Source organism: Colletotrichum godetiae (genome assembly GCF_030913485.1).
Source record: "Colletotrichum godetiae strain CBS 193.32 chromosome Unknown BDP55scaffold_81, whole genome shotgun sequence".
Taxonomy (NCBI): domain Eukaryota; kingdom Fungi; phylum Ascomycota; class Sordariomycetes; order Glomerellales; family Glomerellaceae; genus Colletotrichum; species Colletotrichum godetiae.
The window spans coordinates 119078-136903 of NW_026851329.1; the positions used below are offsets into that span (position 1 = coordinate 119078).

At 53.6% G+C, this 17826-nt stretch overlaps 3 protein-coding genes across 3 annotated transcripts; 1 reads left to right on the forward strand and 2 right to left on the reverse strand.

The window, feature by feature from the left end:
• Positions 1–201: 201 nt before the first annotated feature.
• BDP55DRAFT_414949 (chaperonin Cpn60/TCP-1 family) lies at positions 202–2414 on the reverse strand. The gene is made up of 3 exons (XM_060567402.1): positions 2074–2414; positions 1853–2007; positions 202–1776 (listed from the first exon to the last, which is right to left on the reverse strand). The coding sequence occupies exons 1-3, from the start codon at positions 2074–2076 to the stop codon at positions 354–356; spliced, it is 1581 nt and encodes a 526-aa protein (XP_060422751.1). The 5' UTR covers positions 2077–2414; the 3' UTR covers positions 202–353.
• A 634-nt stretch (positions 2415–3048) lies between these two features.
• On the forward strand, positions 3049–5428 carry BDP55DRAFT_566091 (eukaryotic translation initiation factor eIF2A; the record flags this gene model as incomplete). Its single annotated transcript, XM_060570480.1, has 3 exons — positions 3049–3320; positions 3414–4944; positions 5006–5428. The coding sequence occupies 3 exons, from the start codon at positions 3049–3051 to the stop codon at positions 5426–5428; spliced, it is 2226 nt and encodes a 741-aa protein (XP_060422752.1).
• A 1439-nt stretch (positions 5429–6867) lies between these two features.
• On the reverse strand, positions 6868–9134 carry BDP55DRAFT_566100 (TBC domain-containing protein; the record flags this gene model as incomplete). Its single annotated transcript, XM_060570481.1, has 2 exons — positions 6868–7371; positions 7437–9134. The coding sequence occupies 2 exons, from the start codon at positions 9132–9134 to the stop codon at positions 6868–6870; spliced, it is 2202 nt and encodes a 733-aa protein (XP_060422753.1).
• Between the last annotated feature and the right edge of the window lie 8692 nt (positions 9135–17826).

Here is a 17826-nt window from a genome sequence, read left to right on the forward strand (position 1 = left end):
ACCGCATGTACAGCATAGTTGGACCCAACTGAACAGGTCATCCCGTTAAGACACTGCAATAGTCGAACCAGAAAATGGACGTTCAAATCGTTCCTGACACTGCCATTGATTCATTCAGCCCAAGATTGATCCCCCCGGTCTATGGTATTCACTTTTTGTCTTTCAACCAGCCTCAACATGCGAATATGACTTTTTTTGCTCTCTCTTGACCTCCCATTCCTGCCGAGAAATCCTCAGGTGCTGCCATCATCGGCGCGTGTCGTTTAAGCGCGCTGCCGTTGTCTGGGAGCAGCGCGAATGATGTCGTCTACGCGAAGAAGAAGCTACTGTGTGTTAGTCATTTATCCCAGACATCATCTCACAATCAATACCAAAGGGACCGTTATGGGGGCGGGACGTACCTCTGCTGCCTCACTGGCAGACGAAACAACCGCTCTCTTCAGCTTGTAACTCTCAACGACACCCAAGTCGCGCATGTCGGTGATGCCACCGCCGGGTGACAGCAGGTCCAATCCATAATTCGTCATGCCGTCGTAAATCGCTTTTCTCAGGCGGGCCACAAGCTCCCCAGAGTCAAGGCCTGCGTTGTCGGCCAGAATGGTGGGCAGCTGGCGCAGCGCAGTCGCAAAGCTGCTGACGGCCATCTGCTTCTTGCCCTCAACGCGAGTGGCAGCACCCTCGACAGCCTTGGCCATGACCATCTCAGCACATCCACCACCAAGAGTAGTCCACGGCTCCTTCACTGTCTGTGACAGAACGGCAAGGGCGTCGTGCAGACTGCGCTCCGCCTCGTCCAGAAGCTGATCTGTAGCACCGCGCAGCACAATAGTGCATGCCTCGCCGGCAGCAACACCAGAGAACTTGATCAAGGTATCCTCGCCAATGATGACCTCCTCGATAAGCTCGCACTGTCCCAACTTGACCTGGTCAGGGTGGTCAAAAGTCGAGGCAATCTCACCGCCCGTCACCAACGCCAATCTCTCAATACCATCAAAGTCGGCGTGCTCGATGGACATGATGCCGGCATCTGTGAAAAGCTGCTCGGGCCAGTTGTAGATGAGTTGTCTGTTGATGAAGCAGTTGATGCCGTGCGACTTGATCTTCTCCACCTTTGCCTTCATCTTCTCCTTCTCGGCCTTCTCGAGGTCGGCCAACTTGCTCGTTGTTGACACCTTGACGCGGGCGCCAAAGATCTTGATCTTGTCTGTATCCATGGAGGTATTGGCGACCAGGATCTTGGCCTTCTCGAGGCGCTTGGGCTGGTTGACACCAATCTTCTTGTCGAGAATGAAACCCTCGTCGAGATACGAGTCGCTCAACTTGCCACCGGCCTTCTTGATGATTTGAATGTGGCTCAGGTCGGAGGAGTTCTTGAGTCGCAGCACGGCATCGCAGGCGAGCTTGGAGAAGTGGTCGCGGTCCTGGGCCAGAACCTTGGAGCTGAGGGTGGTGCGGGCAATGGCCTGCAGGTCTTTTCTGAATGCCTCGGGAGTGTTGCTGCGGTCGACGGCAGACTCCTTCAGGGCCTTGAGGGCGGCCTGGCTCGCTATCCGGTAACCCTCGATGATGGTCTGGGGGTGGATCTTCTTGTCGACAAGCTTCTCAGCTTCGCGCAGAAGCTCTGCCGCAAGGACAGCAACGGATGTAGTACCATCACCGACCTCATCGTCCTGGACCTTGGAGATGTTTACCAACACCTTGGCCGCCGCGTTGTCGAGGGCAATAGACTTCAGAATGGTAGCGCCGTCGTTCGTGACCATGATCTCGCCAGTCGATCTGGACGTTTGTCAGCCATGTCAGTGGATCACAGCGGAATGGGGGGTGATTCGAAAGTAGGCGGGGATCAACATACGCAGACTGCAGAATCTTGTCCATACCCTTAGGACCGAGGGTGCTCTTGACGAGGTCGCCGACGGCGATAGCGCCAACGAAGGCGGAGAGACGGGCATTCTCTCCCTTCTCCTCCGTGGTACCGTCCTCGAAGATTTGTGTCGGGCTGAAGGACGACTGGAGGGGCACACTTTGTCAGCGTCATAGCCCACGCACACAAGGGAACAGATGTGTGAGACGAACCATGGTCAATGTGTATTGTGCAGACACTCTGTATCGAAAGTCGAATCGGTGACTGGGTGAGTGGGGGGAAGTAAAGGTGTCTGAGTAGTACGGAATCCTCAGCCTTGGGGAAGCTTCACCGAGAAAATCGTCGTAGAAAATTTGGGGGGGGTTCAGCCTGGCGAAGTGGGGGTATGCTGGGCGGGAGCTTCCAGGCAGTGTGGTCAGCGAAGCAAAGCTGCTGTGGTGTTTCTACAGACGTCCATCCTCCACTGTAGCAGTTGCTAGTGGTCAGTGCGCGCTGCCGCTCATGGCAGCAATTGGCACCTGGCGGGGTTACTTCTTATCGGGGGAAGCTTCTCTGGGCGGTGAGTAGCCCTGGAGCAATCCAAGATGGGAAAGTGTGCCTGACGGTGAGACCTGGCAGAATATCCACGTGACTTTATTGGAGGCGACAGTTGCGACTAGGCAGGTACTGTGGTTTCTTAGGTAAGGTACCGAAGGTAGCGAGGGGCTTTCTTCGGGGCCGGAACAACCGAATAATCCAGCCCACACGAATCTGCCATATCACCAAAAACTTTCCAAAACGAAGTCCAAATTATGTGCGCGATAGTCATTTGGTTCCCTTGTGCCCCCCTGTAGAACTCCCCTTGAGACGTGAAATCCATTTGGTCAATAGGTCGTTAGCATCAAAATCTCCAGAGCCAGTTGGCAGAATTTGCACCGAATTTGCCCTGCTCCCAGAGCCACCTTGAAGCGCTCCGCAAGTCCAAAACCCTCACAAAAAAACCGAGAAAATCGCGGGGCACTTTTCAACCACTGGAAAGCCACCCCGACCCCACTCTATTTGGCACCTCTTTTTTTCCTCCCACCACAGAAAGGCCATCGCAACGCTTCCTCACCGAGAGACACGCACCCCCTTCCCCTTCCGTCCCCCGATCCGAAGAAATCACAACCGCCACACCTCGACTGTAGACTGATCCAGTCGTCGCAATCATGGCGCCTTCTTTCGACCATCTGCGCGAGGCAGATCTCGACGACGACGAGTACGATGAGGAGGAGATCGACATCTCCGACCTGCGCGAAAAGTACGAGGTTCAGCTGGAGCAAGGATACGACACCTTCGTGGTCATCGATGGCCTTCCCGAAGTTAACGAGGACCAGAAGCCCAAGCTGGTCAAGTTCTTGCTGAAGAAGCTGAACTCTGTTGGAAAGACGAGGGAGGACCTGATTTACATGCCCATGGGCGAGAATGGAAAGTCGCTGAGGTACGGTTGCCTTGGTGGATCCCATCTCGGATCTTACCCAAAGAGATGGATCGCGTTCAAGACAAAATAGCAATGCTGACTATGACCGCTCAGATTTGCCTTTGTCGAGTATTCTTCCCCCAGCGAGGCTGCCGCTGCCGTTCGTGGACTCGACCAGGTCCCTCTCGACAAGAAGCACATCCTCCGCGTCAACAAGCTCACCGATGTCGACCGCTACGGCCGCGAAGGCAAGGTCCACGAGGAGTACACGCCGCCTCACATTGAGGAGTTCACCGAGACCGAACACCTGAGATCATTCATGAAGGACCCCAGCGGCCGTGGAAGAGACCAGTTCGCCATGTACCGTGGCGATACCGTCGGCGTCTTCTGGAACAACGAGAAGGACATTCCAGAGAACATCGTTGACCGTCAAAATTGGACAGACAGCTTCATCCGGTGGTCACCACAGGGAACCTACCTCACCTCGGTTCACGCTCAGGGTGTTCAGACTTGGGGCGGCCCCTCGTGGTCAAGGCAGAAGCGTTTCCCCCACCCCTTCGTCACCTTTGTCGACTGGTCTCCTTCCGAGAAGTACCTGGTAACATGGTCTGCCCGCCCCATCTCCATCCCCGACGAGGGCCACCCGGCCTTGTCTGTCGATGATGATGGCAAGAACTACGTCATCTGGAGCGTCGAGTCTGGCAAGCCTATCCGTTCCTTCGCCAACCTGGATATGGAGGGCATGGACGAGGCAAAGCAGCGCAAGCTCCTCTGGCCCGCCTTCAAGTGGTCCGCTGATGACAAGTACGTCGCGCGTCTCAACTACCAGACCGGTATCTCTGTCTACGAGCTTCCTCGCATGAACCTCCTCGACAAGACTTCCATCAAGATCGAGGGTATCATGGAGTTCGACTGGGCCCCGGCCACCGTTCAAAGAGATGGTATCAAGACGTACGAGCAGCTTCTTACCTACTGGACACCCGAAATCGGCAGCAACCCCGCCAAGGTCGGTCTTATGAGCATCCCCAGCAAGGAGGTTGTCCGTCAACTGCCCCTCTTCAGCGTCTCGGACGCCAAGCTCCACTGGCAATCCGATGCCTCATACCTCTGCGTCAAGGTCGACCGTCACTCCAAGTCCAAGAAGTCCCAGGCTACCACTCTCGAGATCTTCCGCATCAAGGAGAAGGGCGTTCCCGTTGAGGTTGTCGACACCATCAAGGACACAGTCATTAACTTTGCCTGGGAGCCCAAGGGTGACAGATTCGTCATTATCACGACAACTGAGCCCGTCGGCGCAGTCGCCGTCGCCCCAAAGACCTCCGTTGCCTTCTTCTGCCCCGAGAAGGCCAAGGGCAACGTTGTTGGTAACTTCAAGCACCTCCGCACCCTGGAGAAGAAGAACAGCAACGCCATCTACTGGTCCCCCCGCGGTAGATTCGTCGTCATCGCCACCGTCCACAACCAGCAGAGCTCCGACCTTGACTTCTTCGACCTCGACTTTGAGGGCGAGAAGCCCGAGTCAGACAAGGACCTGACGGCCAACCTTCAGCTCATGAACACGGGCGACCACTACGGCGTCACCGACATTGAGTGGGACCCCTCAGGACGCTTCGTCGCCACCTGGGCCTCCGCCTGGAAGCACTCTGTACGTTGCCATGCTTTTCCTTGCTTGGAACGAATGTGATTACTGACCAAACTCACCATAGATGGAAAACGGATACCACATCTACGACTTCAAGGGTGAGGCTCTCCGCGAGGAGCCCGTCGAGAAGTTCAAGCAGCTTGCGTGGCGCCCCCGCCCCCCGACACTGCTCACCAAGGAGGAGCAGAAGCAGATTCGCAAGAACCTCCGCGAGTACAGCCGCGTCTTCGAGCAGGAGGACATGGACCGCGGTGCCTCCGCCGACCGCGAGGTCGTCGAGGCCCGCCGCCGCCAGCTCGCCGAGTGGGTCGCCTGGCGCGAGTCCATCGAGGAGGAGGTCGCCGACGAGCGCAAGGACCTCGGTCTGCCCCTGGACATTGTCGCCTACCTCCTCTCCCAGAAGACGCAGGCCAGCGAGGGTGAGGAGCAGATCATTGAGGAGATTGTCGAGGAAGTTCTCGAGGAGACGGAGGAGATTGTCAACTAAAAGGGGTACCATAGTACCTAGGCAAGGGATGACATGAGGGGTTTGAGGATTTTTTGTTGTGTGTTTTAGACGAGGACGGAAGCAACAGCCATCGTCCGCCCACAAGTTGTCGCAGTTCCTGGAAAGAAAGCAAAAAAGGGGCCATGATGAGGAGTGAAAAGTCTAAAGGGGGCGCCCGTCACGAGCCTTTCCCAGTTGTTTTCTCATTTGGGCGGTCAGGTGAGGTTGGGCATCTGCACAGGAAGGTTAATTCATGGATTTGAAGACACGCGTTGTGCCGTTGACAAGTGCAAGTGAATTATGGTTCCTCGTGATGCTGCACCCCCCTCCCCCAGCCCTCACGTTTGGGAGCATCTCGATTATCAGGTCTATAGAGCACGCCAGTGCATCACGACGCATCACAAGAGAACTCGCTTAGTGCTGTACCAGGCCTTGGAGCTCAAATGGATTTGTTTAGGTGGGGTCATCTGTCTTATCTCCCATCGAGCGCAAGAGGGCAGGTGGGTAGTCTTGTAGAGATCCAAATCCTGTCTCGTAGATGCCTTTTGAGGCATTCTAGAAGTCCTCCACAGGATGAGCCATGTGATTGCGAGGTTAACGACGTTCTCAGGCTCAGTCACGACACTTCTCGAGGGACTCAAATATGAGTTGTACATGCTAGCACATATGGATTCTTCTATAATACGACTATGATATGAATGGGATATCAAAGAGGTGATCGACACCTCTGAAACAACGTCATGGACCCCGCCCGGTTCAAGAAGAAGAAAACAAGATGCGGATCGCTAGCGACGCCAGAAAATGTTTGATGCTAAACACCAACCCCCAAGCCGTCAACGGGGCGAACAAATGTGCTCCCTAATTAACGACGATGTAGAAACAATACAGGTGTTATCCTCTATCCAAAGACATCTCTTGTCCTAGAAGATACACAAACATTGTTTTACTCCACAGGGAAAGCCGGGCCTGCCATGTTCCGCATGGTCAAGTTGCCTCGGCGCCCAGCGTCTGTATATCTACATGCCACAATAAGAATGTCTGTCTTTTGTCCATGAGGATACTCGCGCACTGCGAAACATCCAGGCGACAGACGAGAATAGTATATATCCCGTACATGAGAGAGATGAGAAAGAAAAGAAAAAGACACAAAAAGGTTGCTACAAAAGCCAGCTCCCACAGATAATGTCCATCGCGCCGCAGACGCCTGTTCCTCTTTATACACGCCCATTAGTAGACAGCTTGCAGCCGACTGCCTCATGTGAGCTTAGTTGAGTATTGTTGTTTTTCGGTGTATGTGCGATTCCCTCCGATGGAAGGGCCGGTACGACACCGGCCCAGGAGATTAGATATAAACAGTTAGGATCATGTCGTAGTTTTCCGAGGCCGAAATATTCATCAAGCGTAAAACAATGGTTTGATACGAGACGGTTCGGAGCACATTAGGCTTTGCCCGCTTCCCGAACTGATCGCATCCACTGGTCTTCGGCGCCATCGTCTCCAACGACAGCCTTACGGCCATCCTTGTTGGCGCCGCTCTCAACCAGCTTCTTGGCTTCCCCAGCCGACTTGGCGCCAAGGAGAGCCATCTCGTGACGCATGAGCGTAGCCACAGCTGCTCGCACCAAGACTGCATCGCCCTCAAAGACGTACACGTCCCACAGGCGAGCGGCCTCATCCATAGCCAGGTGTGTTGTTCCGAGTCCCATGAAGAAGTTGCCGAGGTAGAAATCCGCATCGCCCTCGGAGATATCCTTGGTCAGGTGCTCGTGAAGACGGGGAGCCTTGACGCTCAAAGTTTGCATCACAAGGTTGTAGGCTGAAGCCTTCGCACCGGGGTCTTCGGAGTAAAAGCTCAGAGGCAACGGGCGGTTCAGGACGTTGGCAAGGGCGATGAAGGTCGCGGACGGTGAGGGAAGGTTCAGTAACAGAAGGGCAGCGACCGTCTGTGAAATAAGTTAGTTGAACAATATCGCCAAATCGATGTTTGTGGGACTTGAGGTAGACTTACGTTGCAACCCTTGACGTAGCCGATATCGCTTCGGTACAGCGCATAAGCAAACAAGACGTCAACGAGGCTCTCATGAAGTGGCCCGCCGACTTGGAAAATTCGAAGATCCTGCCAAGTGTGTTCGGCCACGTCTTTGCGGATAGCTGATAGCCAAGCCGCTCTTTGAATATCCTCCGAATCGCCCTTGCCAGCCTTGACGCGCTCCTCAAGCTCTTGGGACCGGCCGAGGGCGGCCTTGTAGGACTTTTCCGACAGGCCAAGTTCGTTACCAATGGCCCGGGACCAGACCTGGCCTCTGCTGCGCGGAGCAATTCCCTTCCACCAAAGCTCACGGGTGCGACGTTCGCGTATCGCGTCGGTCCATCTCGGGATGATGTCGTCCTCCCAAATGTGCATCAAGCTGTCGGCCTTCACATCTCGTGAAGATTTCCGCGCCAGACGTGAAGCCTCACGGCGGCGATCCGCCTCGGCGCTGCGTGCCATCATCTTCTTATACTCGCGTAGATGCCGCTTCTCTTCTGCGGGATCCTTGGGAGGAAGCCATGATGGTCTCGTGCGACTCAGCACAGCCTCCTTTTCTTTAGAAACTGGAAGTGGGTCGATCATGATGTTGGTCTGGCTCCGAAGTGAAGGGAGTTCGGGAAGAGCGGACTTGACGCGGGGCTTCTGGGCGTGTTGCTCAAGGGATTTGCCATTCCACGTGTGACGTCCTGTAGGATTGGCATTTTCGGCAGCCTTTTCACGCACGGAATCCGAGTGCTCCTCGAGCTTCTCGGTCAAATCCTTAGCATCGGCATTGAGTTCTGCCAATGCGAGATTCCAGCTTCTTGCCCGAGTCTTAAGCGGTTCAGGCCCACGTTCGCCAATTGATGACAGAGCGGTGTCGGACTTCCACGACGGTGAACGCAAGCATCCCGTTTCAACTGGGATTGGAGATGTTCCATTACCGACACTGCGAACACGTTCCTTTGGCGGCCTGTTGGGCGATGCTCCAGAGGAAGTCGGCCTGCTCGGTGTGCGCTCAAGCTTGGGTCTAGGAGAGATGGGAACATTGTCGAGAATGAGACCGTCGGGAATGTCGTCTGTGTCATCCTCGTCGCACTCCTTTTCCAAATCAAACGTTGATTTTCTGTCTTGGTTCGACTGCCAGCTGCCCCGACGGGGTTTCAGGGGCACATTCGGGTCTCTCGGCAAGAGGGAGAAGTTCGGGCTCGGGCTGCGGTTCTTGCGGGGGAATTGAAGAGAAGTCGTCGAGTGGCTGGCAAAGCCTCGAGGATTTACCGGATTCACTGGGCTTCGACGGGGATCGGAAAGGCGGCCAGCGCTTGGGCTGCGGCGGTTGAGAATGTGGCTATCGGTCTTCAAGCTCAAGAAAGGGGGTCGAGAAGAACCGCGAGAGTGGGGAGCGAGGTCGGCCGTGGGACCTGCGCTTCTAGGCTTCGCGAGGTCTCGTGTCATCGGCGGGGAGCGAGAATGGGGCGGTTTCCATGACGGAGGACGAAAGTCGTTGGAGTAGGATCTCGAGTAAGGTTGAGAAGGCTTCGAATGTGACTCGCTTCGAACGCGTTGTGTGTCGTAATGAGAAGCATCGTCGTCAAGACCGATTTCTTCAAAGTGGCTAACGTCGTCCAGGACGCTATTGTCGTCGGAATGGAAGGACTTGAAGGAAGAGGACTTTGAGGACTTGGAGGACGTCATACCTGGCGGCGAACCTGGACTGGGACCCGCGAGATCAACGTCTTGATGCCCGTATATCATCATTGCATCGCCGAGTGTCGAGTAGGAATAGGAAGGAAACGAAAGGGAGGAAGAGAAAACAAGACAAAAAGCTTGTTTGGCCGTCACTCTTGGTCGAGATTGTCGTGGCCAGGCCTTGGGAGGACGGGGCAACAGTCCAGAATAGGGTGGATGTGGAGGGCCCCTTGGGCAGGTTGCTTGGGAGTCGGGACCTGGGTGCGGGTGCGTGGAGCAAGGGAAATGGACCAGGCTATGCTGTAATGATTGCTGGGATCTGGGCGTTTGAACCTTGAGGTGGGAGAGTGGTTGCGGGTTGCGCGGGTGGTTCGCAAGGCGCAATTATGCGTAGCGGGCAATCCCTGGCAGAGGGCTTGGCTGGTGCTTGGTCGTCTTGTCTTTCTGACGAGGGATGATGAGACGAGACGAAGGCAGACTGTCTGTGGGGAGGGACCCCTTGATGCTCAGTGTGTGCGAAAGCCCAGGTGAAGTGTCTCGAAATTGGCTGGGATATTGACGGCGGGGTGGCCGGTTGTCAAGGTCACAGGACGTGTTGTGTCGAAGGAAGCAGTGACGGGAGTATGCGTCAACCAGGTCAAGATGGGATGATACTGCTGAAAGCGTTGACCTCGGGTTCGGTGTCGGTGTTGAATAAGTCTGTTGAATGGTATGATACTTGATGGAACTTGGAAGAATGTGCGTGTTGATGGTGTTGGTGCGGCGTTGGTGCGGTGCGGGCGAATGAACGAATGTACGGATACGGATACAGAAAACAGCGATGTAAAGTCCGTGAACGGCGATAATCTAGCGGTAAGAAGAGCGGTGGTAAGGTAGTTACGGATACTGATGAGGTATAGCGAGGTCTAAGGTATGGATGCGTTGTTGGCAAGGTGAGGTAGCGAGCGACGGTATGTAATAGTGTATGAAGACCCGGACAATAATGCAGAGGTGTCAATTGATAGGCACGGACGGGATAGGGCTGGAGGGGGTGAGTGAAACGAAAGGGATCCAAGGAATACTAAGGCAAGGTGAAGTAGCGAGCGTGGGATGATGGATGGGATGGTAGATGACGAGGCGAGTCCAAGGCTTTCCAAATGGCAGATGATAGTGAAAAAAGATGACGGGAGATGAGGAGGGGTGAAGATGCAATGGGCAATTGGGTAGAGCCGAAATGACGGCAGATTGAAGAGAGCAAGCAAATGAGCGGCAAATCAACGATGAGTTGAGCTATGCATACGGATACAGGTAACTGCAGACGACCAGAGTGAAGTGAGCAGGGACAGGGAAGGCAGCGGACGAGACAGGACGAACAACCTTCCGGCGGTGTTGTCGAAGAAAAAACCAGGGCAAAGGCGCAAAACGGGGCAAAAGGGGGGGAGGGAAAACAGGATCCGATGCAGATGCCAATGGGGGAGAATCAAGGAGAGGTACGGGATCATGGATGGGAGGAGTAACGGAGTAGGAGAGAGTGAGAGGTGAGGGAGAGGTGGACGTGGAGAAGTTTTTCTTCCCCTTTCTGATTGGGGGCGGAGACGTCGGCGGTACCTGAGGGGAACGTATCTTTTTTTCCCCCTTCTTTTCTTGACTTCTTGCAGTCAGGTCTGAGTCCACCACCCACTGTCTCTCCTTACTGAGGACGGAAGTACGGATGTTCCCAGGTATTCCGTGAGCATGTAAGGTACCTGAGGTAGGTACCTAAGGCAGGTAGGTACCTATCCGTTGGACCATATCTCGATTACAGGTAGGTATTTCCACAATGGGTACGTACTCTGCTAGTGATGAAAAAGACGCAGAGCGCAATGTCCGTGGTGCATGTACACAACACTAAACATCTCTATGAGAGAATACCTACCCTCGAGTCCCCAGTAGTCACAACTCCCAGCAAGTTGTAACCCAGCGTGTGATAAACAAGAGTTGCAATCATGATCTCAGTTTATGCAGGCGGCAGATTGGACGAATGCAGGCTGTGTCGAGTGGGTGTGGTGGCCCTGGATCATCACTGCAGTCATCCAGCTGGGGAAACCGAAGGAAAGAACAGGCTCTCTGGGTGTCTGCCAGTCTGGCTGTAGAACCTCGAGCGAAACATGGCACAGCCAGGAGGCACACACGCACCAAAACCCAGAACCTCACTGTGAATTTGCATGGGAGGGTGGGAGGTTAATCCTGGATCTTGAGCCATTCAGAGGCCGCCATGGCAACGGGGAGACAATGTCCCTGATCCACTCGGACATTGTCAAATATCAGCATGCAGACTGCAGAAGTGGCCAGGCCCAAGGTCAAGGATTACCTGACCTTACTCGAGTGAGCTTGCTTTGAGAGACTGAGCTTGCTTTGAGAGACTGAGCTCCTGATGATACCTACCGAGAGATAATGTCAAAGTTATCCAGCTGAGCAAGCAGTCAATCCAACAGTCGGTCTGCAGAGCAACAATTAAAAGACTGTGGCCAGATGAGTCGAGACCACCAAACCCGCCCACAGCTGCAGATGAAATTCTCGCTTAGGTACAAGATCGCAAGTACCGCCCACCGGGGCCCCACCCACGTCAATCTGGCCCGGGTCCGCAAGGATACCTCCGCCAATGTACCTCCAATCCTCCTCCACCTCTCGCGACTCAGTTATCCACAAGTCTCTCCATCGTCAAAAAAGCTGTCGGGTTCCTGCCTGCTCGCCCTGCCACATCGCGCCTGTCCAGCTGTGATTGTTACCACCTTCAGCTGAGATCAACGACCCGGCGTCGAACCAGGCCCGGGTTTACTATCGGCCGCCCGCTCACTGCCTCACTCGGACCCATCGGAGGTCCGATCCACTCATCTCCCGTCTCCAGTGTCATTTCCCGTTCCCCCTCCTCACTCTCAAGTCTCACTGCCCAATGCTTCAGCGCTCACTTCTCACTCTCAAGCCGCAAGTGCCGCTTACATCCACATTCTCACTCACTGACCACTGCCACACTCTCATGTCACTCACACACCGTCCACACCTCTGCTGACATGACATTGAGTTCATGCACGTCTTCCTCCCCCCCTTCCTTCACGGGTGCTTACTTAACAAAACCTCAGACGATGGTCGAGCACCGTCAGACTCACAACGAACTGGAGGGCACATCAATTGAAACGCTCCGGCCGTTTCTGATTGTTTCTCGCGCTGGGAGGCCTGCCGTCATTGCACATCATCCAACTAACCTTAACCTGTAATGCGACCGTTCCTCGAACACGCCTCTTTTCTTCTTCTTCTCAAGATTGTCCAACGCTGCCGCATTTCATCTCATCCGATCAAGTGCTCGGAGGCCGTCCGTACAAGGTGAGGTCGCGACGCGGGAGTCCTCCCCATCGGTATCCCCCTTCTGGATCGACTACTTGTTCGCGTCTGATACGACCTTTGGGAAAAAGTAACCGCGGCGATGACCTCAGTAAGCGCCTGCACCAAAGACGACCAATCGCCATGACGGCATCCTTCCTCAGCTCACTCCCATCAAGGTAACTTCTCGTCCTCGACCTCTTCCAGTATATTTTTTGCAATGTCAGTGCACTTAACTTTGGTCACCCGAAAGCAATGACACATGTATTTCTTTGCTATCTGTCCCGGGCACAATGACGTCCAGCTAGCCGCAGCTGCTTCATCTCATCTCCATGACCCGACTTACCGACCGCTCTCATCTTTTTTTACCATGAGGTCAAAACATCATGAAGCACGGCCCAGCACATGCTGAGAACAGCCACGGATTAGGTCATGGCAATCGGCGACCTCGGGGGGCATCATCAACACCTACATTTCTGGAGCTCCTGATTTCCGGCCCCAGCCTCCTCAGAAACATTTGAGCAAAGCTACGCTGACAGAACGCGAGCTGCTCGGCAAGTGCCTTCAAATGGTGTCGATAAGCGCTGTACCAACCCGAGCCGGGCGCAACGCCGTTGAAGTGTTACTGCAGACCGCCAGCGCTTACTTGGTTCTACGGAAATCGCCGCTAGAGCTGCCAGCATCGCGCTTCCCCATCAGGTTAAATAAAATGTGTTGGTTTCTCAAATATTCGGCATAGCGGTGGCTGGCAACCACTACCGAGCTTCAAGACGCGAATTTATGGCGTCTTTAACGACTAGCGGAACACTTCCTTTGCATATGCCAGTTGTACATCGTGACGTTGCTGGTGCATGCAGGGCACTGGGCTAGACACATCACCTTGAGCTGTCAGAGTCGGCCACCGAAAGTTGCATTGGCAGTCAGCTGTACCTTCTTCGAGGGGTTCGGTCTATCTCTTCTGTGACTCGTGCTGAACGGCCTCCTACATCTTCTTCGTCGCCGTCTTGCAGACGAGTTCGAGGTGTTTCAGAGTAATCAGCAGCATCAGCATTGATAGTTATTGGCCATGGCCGATGACCTGCTTCATCGCAGTACCCAGTAATAATCTTTGACGTTATCTCGACATCAATCCTGGCTCGGAGTGATGGTCACATTATGAGCTAGCTAGTTGGACTTCGTCGCCAAGGTCACAGGTAATGTAATCACCGGCACTGCCAGAAGATCAGGACTTCTCAGATGCGGTTCTCCTGGTGTGATCATGATATCGAGTATGAGACATTCCAGACGAACATTCCCTCTGGGTCTCGGAAGCGAATCGATCAAGATTAAGTTGGCGGATTGACGAGGCGCCTCCTTAGGCATTCCTTTTCTTACAATGCTATTAATATCCATTCCCCTTGCCCCGAGCTGGCCGGTTCACAAGGCAACACCCAATGCATGCGTATGTCTCACCATCCAAAGACGAATCAAAAGGTCATTTCTACTGAAGAATTCTGTGGGACAAAAAATGACATTTTAGCTCAGTTGGCCGGGACCCTGACCATGATGACGATCTGCGGGACGAACTGGACCGAGCGACAGATGTGTGTGGTGTGTGCCCCTTCCGCCATCTCCATGGTCGTGATCCAAGCATGTAGGTGGTCACGTAGTATAATGGAAAGGGGATCCTAAATACAAACCATCCAAATGTCAAAGGTCATGTTCCTGGTGACACCGGGAAAATTCTGGTCACTGTCTCGCGGGTGTGAGTATTCATAAACGTCTCTGCGACACAAGGAGCTCAGCCACACCCGTCGCGACAGTCACGAGATCTGACGTGCGCAGCCTCATTTCTCGACATGGGCTACTTGACGACAATCTTCAGGGGCAATCTGCGCCCAGCGCTCACGAAAGATAGGTTATTGTGGACAAGAAATCTCAACACCGTAGTGACCGCTGAAACGTGAATGAAGAATGGTTTGAGACAGTCCGACTTGAATGACATTTACAAGCTTCATCCCGCCCGCAGCTGTGAGATGCTACCGGTGGGAGCACAGCATGTGGGAACACACGGCGCGTGCAGCGGGTGCTTTTGTTTTCAAGCTTAATCGCAGTCAGTTTTCGCAGCGTTCGAAAAGCATTTTGGTGGCCCTTCAACTCTACATGAGGCACTTCACTCAACGAAGTTACCTGTGAAGTATACCAGTTTCAGGATGAGCTTCTATAGTCGCGGTAATCGGTGGTGAGCAAGTTGTTAGCCACCTCACGAGACAGACACTGAACATAGCCCATATACTCATATTCTTTCTTCCAGTACCATAGGCGCTTCAGCATATCCCAACATCCTTTGCGAGCGCGAACACCCTGTGCTTCAATGTAATGCGAAACGGCCTCCTCGGCAGGACCCTAACCTGCCTCCTACCCAGCCGATCCAGATCTCTTGTCTCTAGACGTGACAGCGCGCGAAAAAATGCGCCACTTTCCCATAGGCTCATCACCTCAACTCAGCGGGCGCCGTAAGGATGGACAAACTCTCCTTGGGCCTGGTCTCAAGCCTGACCTCAAGTGACAACCCCGGTCCGTACATCAGTTGAAGACATCCGCAGGTCTCGAAGACTTTGGTTGGATAACTATAATGGCTCTTGAAAGGTACTACAGCTCAATACCCCATATTCGCGCTCATTTCCCTTGTGAAGGTGTAACTTTACACCAAGGCACCAAGCAAGCTTGCCCAGACTCCTGACCCCTTTCCGCAGCTTTGCGGATGATGTACGTTTAAGCACCCTTATCCTTTCCCGTGTCTAATGTGCGGGTTCTACACTTGTAATGGCTTTCCCATCGAAGAATGCCCAAACTAGATTGTTAAGAAGTGGAACCGAAGGGGCTCTTGGGAATAACATGGGAAAGGACTTCAAGATATGAGACAGTGACGACGAGGTCTTGGCTTCAGGATGCAACGAAACCAGATGTAGCCAGGTACGGAAAGCACGCCCAATACAGCGGAACCGGCAGAAACGCCTTCCGATGATGTGGCCCTCAGCCTCCGTTCAGGGAGGCATTCCGGCACTTCCCAACGGGCCATGCGTGAGGAGACTGCGCAGGCCGAGCCCGGGATTTGCCGTCCCGTGCCAGACCCCGTCAGACCCGAGGCCGTCCATCTCGATTGCTCTTGGAAGCCGATGTCACTGTGATGGAGATAATTCTCAAATCGTCATCTGTACCATGATAACCTGGCGAAAGTGAGAGCCTCCCCGCCCTCTATGGCTCCGTCACTCATCGATACATCTTCGGTGGCGGGACGGCTGTGATCACCCCTCTGCTTCGCAAGTATTGGTTGTTTCTGCCAAGACCCGTCATCGGCCCGCCGAACTAGATGAAGGTCGCTATCTTGATACCTCCATGTGTCGTATCTCAAGGTTGGATACATCAACTACACAGGCACACTCCGCCGTCTCAAGCCGAATGACTGAGGTGCTCCGATGTTGTTGCTCTCTTGCCACTTCGTCAAAGACGGCCAGTATAGGAGTCCGTCTCAGAATGGGCTCTGCGGGAAGCTGTCCCGTAGTTTAAGATAATCTTGGCTTGTGTTTGTTGACGAGATTCTCGGTGCGTGATTATAGCAAGGCATGTCAAGGAGACATGGTACCACTGGCTCATGTTCTTGAAAGGGACTTCGACGTGAGTATTTGCCGAGCAGTCGAGTTCTCGAGGCTTTGGCTAGATAACTTTAAGGGCTCTTAAAGGGCACTGCAACGATTGCTACGCCTCTTTCATTCCTTAGTAAGAACCAGACGATTGAAACGGTTAGAAAGAGACGACGTGGCTTAAGGGGACCTGCGTCTTCTTGTCTCAGTTCCGGAAGCAAGCACGATAGTTACCATACGAGAGTTCGTTCTCACTAAGGACCCTCAACACAGATTTTCGTATAGGGTTTGCTGGAGGCAGCAAATCCTCAACATCAAGATGCGATCGAATGAAGCCAAACCGCATCCAGTACATAACGGTAGTCCGCCCAAGTGGATAAGAGTTGGTCTGTCATCGAGATTCGTTGGGTGGCTTGTTCAACATGCCTTCATACGCATACACTCAAGTGATTTTATTGGTGAGGTGAGACGGAATCGCAGAGCTGCCAATAGTCAATCTCATGGTTCTTGACAGGAGTTAAGACAGGGGCACCGGGAGACCGAACCAAACACGGAAGAATGAGTGAGAGTGCTTGGCCGAATCAATAATTTGTTCATCGAGATACTGATCGGGATGATGTAATATAAGACCGTATTCCGAGTTAGTGAGAACGGGATAGAGTGACCGACCATCAACATGGTTGGTAGGTATCTTAACTTGGAAAGAATTATCAAAGATCAAAGAAATCTGGGACAACGTGAGACGATAGACGACGCGACCCTGGCGATGATGGGATTACTGTCCAACCACGGGCGTAGAATGACCAAACTAAGAGTAGATGGGAGGTGAAAGAATGAGATATCATACTCAGCTCGGCGCATCTGGTATCACATCCAGTCCTGTGTGATGTCGAGCCAAGCCCGTCTACGATAAGGAACATAAGGGTGATCTCGAATCCTTGACGACGGACGCCAGCGATGTCCCAACCTCGCGGATCCCCGAGAGCAAACATATTGATTGCATACAATGACAGTGACATTCGCACATGCGCCGGAGTAATCGATCCAACCATATCCTGGCCATGAAGGGGAGCGGGCTGCGGGCTGCAGCATGCATATCTGCGTAGAAGTCGGCGGCAAAGGCGAACTTGCCACAGGCTCGGCGCAGGAACTAAGTACAGGAGGATTCTGTTGTCGACTGGATTGCGTCAAACACCATCGGGTTGCTTCGGTTTTGACAACCTCGGGTCGAAGACCCCCGGCCTTGATCAAGTTATTCTAGAAACGGTCAAGTTGCCTCACTTGCCACCATTTCACCTACTTGTTTGGGACCGCAAGAAGTCTTATCATCGGTAGACTAAGCCGATCTAAGAGTGGCACAGGATTTCAGGGTTGAGGAAGGAAAGAGAATAGGGGATTCGGAGGGACATGAATATCATGTGCGTCCGTCTCTGCAATACCACAATGGTACCAACCAGCCGGTTCTGTTTTCTCAGATTCACCTTCCTTTGCTAGTAGACGTCCAAAGGAGACAGTAACAGCACTCTGGGTGGACGGCGGTAGAACTCGCACTGCGACTCTGATGTTAGGCCTGACCTGAGCCTAGCGGCACGTGTAGTTCACCAAGCTCTCGTATACCGCAAGCTCGTTGCAGTGATACATGAGCAAGGAAATACGCAGGACAATGAATATGTCCTAGTAGCGGTTTCAACCGACAGAAATTTCATCAGCCATGGAAACTTTGCTGGCTGGTGGAAGGA

Excerpts from the sequence above, each read along its gene's own strand:
- BDP55DRAFT_414949 (XM_060567402.1), bottom strand. Across the intron at positions 1,777-1,852 it reads GACAAGATTCTGCAGTCTGC|ATCGACTGGCGAGATCATGG; the intron begins GTATGTTGATCC and ends ACAAACGTCCAG.